Here is a 6,353-nt window from a genome sequence, read left to right as displayed (position 1 = left end):
TGGCTACATATGTGAACATTTGTGTATTTATACGTTCTTCTGGTTAAAACGATAAGAAGAAATGCTCAAAATCAAGTAGGATTACATGAAAAGAAAAAACATTTTCAAAACCTGCAAACTGTTCTGGCCAGGGAGAGGGCATGTTCCTTCTCCCCAAATCCCCATGAGTCTCATAGTGTTTGAAAATCACTGTTTTTAAAATGCTTTTACCCTTTAGTTACATCATTACTTTTTAACACTAAATTTCATTTTCACATATGGAGACACTGGAGTGGTGATGGAGATAAAGAATTTGAGGTTGAAAAGTGATGGAATTTCCCTTTAAATACTACAATTGGTGACAATTTGTTCATTGTTTGTTCATTCACAACATAAAAGTACTTAAATGCCATAATATTATTGGATGGTTAATACATGGTTAATAAAGTATTCACAGTATTTATAGTGAATGCATGGTACATACACATTTTTGTTCAACAGTGTTGGTGACTATTGTTTTTCTGTATTCATAAACAGACCAACACATCAGTCTCAAATAACACATCAGCCTCAAATAACCTGTGAATGAAAGTCATTTGTTCAGATAGAAAAAGTCCAACTGGATTAATAGTCTATTGAAGAAGTGACAATATATATACTTCAATGTGAGGCAGTTTTTCCTTATCATTATAAAATTCCATTACCAATGTATTTAAAAAGACCATTTGCACACAGTCAATGAGAGGGGCTGCAGTAATTGGCACCAGGCGGAAACCAAACGAGCCCCATTTGGCTGGGCAGTTGAATGCCATTGGTCTATTAGACAACTAATTTGCATAAATCAAGGTTTATAGGTCAATGCTCTCTTTGGACTGTATCCAATCTAGTTGGTCGTGGCAAGCGAGCTCAACATCACAACAAGTTTACTTCCAGCTCGTTTTCTTTATTAAGTTTTATTTCGTCATCTTCATTGACCTTTAAAATGGGATTCTGCTGGATTCGAGGAGTTGGAGAGTGCGTGTTGCTTGCTGTTCTGTTCTACTCGGTTCAGTGTACAACTACGAGGTACTACACTTATGAAGAGGATGCGCCCGGGACAGAGATTGGAAATCTGTCTCAGGATTTAAAGATAGACCCAGCAGAGGACCCTGGAACATCTTTCCGCTTCATGCAGGAGACCAATTCGTCTGTGATTCAAATGAGGGAGATTGATGGACTTTTAGTAGTTGGGGAAACGATTGACCGAGAGCATCTCTGCCCAAGGTCCCCGCGGTGCTTTGTCACCTTCGACATAGTTGCCTTCTCCAAAGAAAAGTTTCAGCTGATTCACGTGGAGATCGAGGTAAAGGACATCAATGATAACTCACCCCACTTCCTCCACAAAGAGACGACCCTTGAGATATCCGAGAATGTTCAGGTGGACTCACGATTCCCGTTGGACATCGCTGTTGACCATGATGTCGGCAATAACTACATCCAACGTTACCATATCTCTCCCTCCAGCCATTTCATAGTTGATGTGCGCAGCAGGGAGGATGGAGTGAAGTATGCTGAACTTGTGCTTGTGAAAGCAATGGACAGAGAGGCTGAAGATTCCTACACAATTGAAGTGACGGCAACAGATGGCGGAGAGCCACCCAGGTCCGGATCAATGACTGTTCATATCAAAGTGCTGGATTTTAATGACAACAGCCCAACGTTTGAGCACAACTCACTAAAAGTTGAACTTTATGAGGATTCACCCATAGGTTACCAAGTGCTGAAAGTGCATGCGTTTGACCCAGATGCGGGCATCAATGGCGAGGTAGTGTATGGATTTGTAAAAGACTCTGAAGCAATGCGCATTTTTAATGTAGACCGAATTTCCGGTGCTGTAACTTTAAAAACATTGGTTGATTATGAGAAGCAGAGGTCTTATGAATTGAACATTAAAGCATCCGATTTAGGCGCAAATTCTATTCCATCGACCTGCAAAGTTGTTGTTGATGTTGTAGATGTAAATGATAACGCACCAGAAATCATTATCAAGCCAATGACCTCGACTAGTGATGGTGTAGCTTACATCACGGAGGCCGCAGCGGAGGAAAGTTTTGTTGCGCTGATCAGCACCTCGGACAGTGACTCTGGCTCAAACGGTTACGTGCGCAGCAGCCTACACGGCCACGATCATTTCAAGCTGCAACAAGCCTACGGCGACACTTTTATGATTGTAACAACCACCACTTTAGATAGAGAGAAGATCCCAGAGTATAACCTCACTGTAGTGGCTGAAGACCTCGGAACACCACCTTTCAAAACAGTGAAGCAGTATACCATCAGAGTGACCGACGAGAACGACAACGCCCCCCTCTTCAGTAAATCCATTTATGAAGTTTCTGTCCTGGAAAATAATATCCCTGGGTCATATATAACTACTGTTGTAGCACGTGACCTTGATATGGGTAAAAATGCAAAAGTATCATACAAACTAATTGATTCAGATGTTGTGGGTGAGGCCTCCATTTTGACTTATGTGTCTATTGACCCAATGTCAGGGTCATTGTATAGTCTGAGATCTTTTGATTTTGAAACCGTCCAACAGATTGAATTAACCATCCAGGCTGATGACAAGGGCTCACCTCAGCTGTCAAGCACATCCATGATCAGAATCAAAGTGGTTGATCAGAACGACAACTATCCCTATTTCACCTTTCCTGTTATGCTGAATGACTCTGCTGAAGTTCCTCTTCCTGTCAATGCACCACTGGGGTACCTGGCCCTATGGGTCAAGGGTCAGGATAAGGATGAGGGCATGAATGGTGAGCTCAGCTTCAGAATCGTACAAGGTGACTCTAACCTATTTTCAATCAATAAAGACACTGGAGAAATAGCTCTAAAACAGGGGCTGGCCTCTGCTATTGGAAATGTTTTGGAAATCAAAATTGCAGTGAGTGACAATGGGAGATCCCCCCTCTCCAGCAGTGCCACCATTCGCTTTGTTGTCACAGATTCGCAGCTCTCAGACGACCAAGTTGTCATTGTACTACGTTCAACTGATGAGGAAGACGCAGGCTTGGATGTTTCAGTAGTAGTTATCATAATGCTCGGCGGGGGTTGTGCTCTGCTCCTGATTGCCATAGTGATTGTTGTTATCACATGCAAGTTGAATGGAGGAGGGAAGGATCAAGACTCCAAGAGAGACGTGTCTCACGGCCTGTTTGACTCCAGGCATCATCCCAGGCTCAACTCTGCAGAACCCAACATGTACGGTGGACCAAGAGGTTTCCTCAATGAAAGGACCTCTTCATCTCTTGATGAGTCCAGCCTGTATGAGGAGAAAAATGGAGACTTGGAGTCACAGGTGAGTGAAAAATTTCATTCAGTTTCAATTGCGTTTAAATACAACCGTACACATTCAAGTGTAGCACTACTCCTGATCCAAGTAGCTGAAATCATTTCCCATCCTGTTCTCTTGTGTTTGTTCTTTAGATGTTCCTGCCTCCTAAGCCTTTCCTACCAACATCTTTGTGGCAAGGGGAAAAATACTGCCTGCAAATGAGGTAAGAATACCACCACGTTGATCATACTTGGCATGATGTGCTATGTTATTACAGTTATTATTTTCCATGAGAAATCATTTCCATAACCAGTCACTGGAAGGTGCTTAACATTCCATATGCATACAGCAGATGTAGGGTTTTAATTGAATCACTCTTAGAATTTTCCTGCACAGCAGGACATGCAAACTTATAGTGCATTCAAGGTTTAAAAAGCCTTCTGAAGTGTGTAATTTCCACTTCAAAATGTCAGACTTGATTTGCCCAAACAAGAAATATATCAACCTCTACAAAAAAATTATCCATTAATTATAATAGAAAAAAATATATAAAAATATGCACATCCAACTCATCAGGTGCAGGACAGAAGAACATAGTTATATCATCGTCAGGTCATTAATTATAATCCACATTATAATTCACATTTCCTGTTGTTGCAGGATAATTTTCCTGCTGTAGTAAGCTGGCTAAAATTAAGATCCTGTATCTGTACACGTGATTGCAGTTGTTGTCCGGAGAGAGGGGCTGGGTGGTGGAAGGCTTCATAAGAGGGGGGAAAAAGCACACATCAATAATCAGATACAGCGGTGCAGTGGCTAATGTTTGATTCTATTCACAGTGGCATTGACCAGCAGAGCGTAAAGGACAGTGGCAAGGGAGACAGTGACTTCAATGACAGTGACTCTGACATCAGTGGGGATGGAGGCAAGAGGAACCTCAGCACCTTCCAGCCCTGGGCCAAAAGTGAGTTTACTACCATCACAATTTCATACTGAGATTTTAGAGTTCCTCGTAGCAGAATGATGAAGATAACAGTTGGCATTTTTATAGCACTTCATAGCACTCAAACTGCAGCGGATTACATTGTGTGGGGATTACTCACCCCTTCCACCACCAGTGTAAAACCCACCTGGCTATGTAGCACGGTAACAATGAATGACTCTGTCACTATCATTCTTTACTCCTTGGGCTTGGAAAGTAATTCTGTATGCGTGTGTGTGTGTGTTCTATTTCAGGTTCCTTCCACGCCGCTAACACCCTCGCTGTGGATTGTCAAGGCACTTACTGTGTAATACCAACCCAAAGCTTCCAGGCCCCACTAGACAATGCATACACAATTGGCTTTTCCCAAGCACCGGTCTACAACAATCCCCATGCCTATCCCCACACCTGGAAAGACTCTGGCTATAGCACCAGCATTCCCAAAGCAAGAAACACCATGCAGACGTTCTCTCATCACACAGGTACACTCCCCTCTTACTTCGCCCATCAAAAAAGACAATCTGCTGCCGGACTTGCTGGAATTCAGGAGCACAACCAAGATATTACTACAGTGGCAACCATATCTGAAGTTGCCACCATTTTTTAAACAACCTGCCAAGTAAATATACAGATGGTTATTTATAGATACTGCAGTATTCACTAGATTCTACAGATACTGGTCGTACTGTTAGACATATGGACATTTCATGTATGAAAAGGAAAGCAACTTGATGCATATTGAAAACAGCTAATGTATATTTTCTTTGATTCAATTGTGAAGATGTAGGTTATGTGTATATATTGATATTCTTATTGTATGAACATTTGTAAAAACATTGGTGTTTGTTGTATGACTAAACACAATATTAAAACAATGAGAGATACAGTATGTGCATAATTGTTTATGAGATAAGACCATTTCCCTGTCATCTTGTTTAGCATGACTTTTCTCTTATGGTCACACACCAAGAATTTTACCCATCTGGCTTGACTTTCCCATTAACCCATATATATATATATATATATATATATATATATATATATATATATATATAGTGCCTTCAGAGTATTTACACCCCTGGACTTTTTCCACATTTTCTTGTGTTACAGCCATAATGTCGAAGTGGAATTATGTTTGTACACATTTTTACAAATTAATAAAACATGAAAAGCTGAAATGTCTTGTGTCAATAGGTATTTAACCATTATGTTATGTGCTTAGCAAGTCACTTAATAAGTTGCATGGACTCACTATGTGTGCAATAGTGTTCAACATGATTTTTTAATGACTACCTCATCTATGTACCCCACACATGCAATTCATTTCAAAAGGTTTTAACCACAAAGACCAGAGAGGTTTTCCAATGCCTCGCAAAGAAGGGCACCCATTGGTAGATGGGTAAAAAAAAAAGTACACACTGAATATCCATTTGAGCATGGTGAAATTAATAATTACATTTTGGATGGTATGTCAATACACCTAGTCACTACAAAGACACAGGCGTCCTTCCTAACTCAGTTGCCGGAGAAAAGGGAAACCGCTCAGGGATTTCACCATGAGGCCAATGGTGACTTTAAAACAGTTAAATAGTTTAATGGCTGTGATAGACGAAAACTGAGGATGGATCAACAACATTGTAGTTACTCCACAATACTAGCCTAAATGACAGAGTGAAAAGAAGGAAGCCTCTACAGAATAAAAATATTCCAAAACATACATCCTGTTTGCAACAAGGCACTAAAGTAAAACTGCAAAAAATGTGGCAAAGAAATTAACTTTATCTCCTGAATATAAAGCGTTATGTTTGGGGCAAATCCAACACAACACATCACTGAGTACCATTCTTCATATTTTCAAGCATGGTGATGGCTGCATCATGTTATGGGTATGCTTGTAATCAGCAAGGTCTAGGGAGGTTTTTAGAATAAAAATAAACAAAATAGAGCTAAGCACAGACAAAGTCCTAGAGCAAAACCTGGGTTCAATCTGCTTTCCAACAGACAATGGGAGACAAATTCATATTTCAGCAAGACAATAGCCTAAAACACAAGGCCAAATATATTGAATGTTCCTGA

The 6,353-nt window shown here is 40.6% G+C and overlaps 1 protein-coding gene across 1 annotated transcript; it reads left to right on the top strand.

The window, feature by feature from the left end:
- The first annotated feature begins 868 nt into the window (after positions 1–868).
- On the top strand, positions 869–5,278 carry pcdh8 (protocadherin 8). Its single transcript, XM_014164358.3, has 4 exons — positions 869–3,319; positions 3,448–3,518; positions 4,135–4,259; positions 4,532–5,278. Exons 1-4 carry the CDS (start codon positions 962–964, stop codon positions 4,882–4,884), a joined length of 2,907 nt encoding a protein of 968 aa, XP_014019833.1. The 5' UTR covers positions 869–961; the 3' UTR covers positions 4,885–5,278.
- The last annotated feature ends 1,075 nt before the right edge of the window (positions 5,279–6,353 follow it).

Source organism: Salmo salar, chromosome 21 (assembly GCF_965601325.2).
Source record: "Salmo salar chromosome 21, fSalSal1, whole genome shotgun sequence".
NCBI classification, from domain to species: domain Eukaryota; kingdom Metazoa; phylum Chordata; class Actinopteri; order Salmoniformes; family Salmonidae; genus Salmo; species Salmo salar.
The sequence above is the reverse complement of the archived record's forward strand: the minus strand, read 5'-3'. Positions and strand labels throughout refer to the sequence as shown.

What these genes read in the sequence shown, in the direction of transcription:
- pcdh8 (XM_014164358.3), top strand. Translation starts at nt 962, where the DNA reads ATGGGATTCTGCTGGATTCGAGGAGTTGGAGAGTGCGTGTTGCTTGCT. An exon ending in ATGGAGACTTGGAGTCACAG is followed by an intron (nt 3,320 to 3,447) that starts GTGAGTGAAAAA and finishes TTTGTTCTTTAG; the next exon opens with ATGTTCCTGCCTCCTAAGCC. An exon ending in CTTCCAGCCCTGGGCCAAAA is followed by an intron (nt 4,260 to 4,531) that starts GTGAGTTTACTA and finishes GTTCTATTTCAG; the next exon opens with GTTCCTTCCACGCCGCTAAC.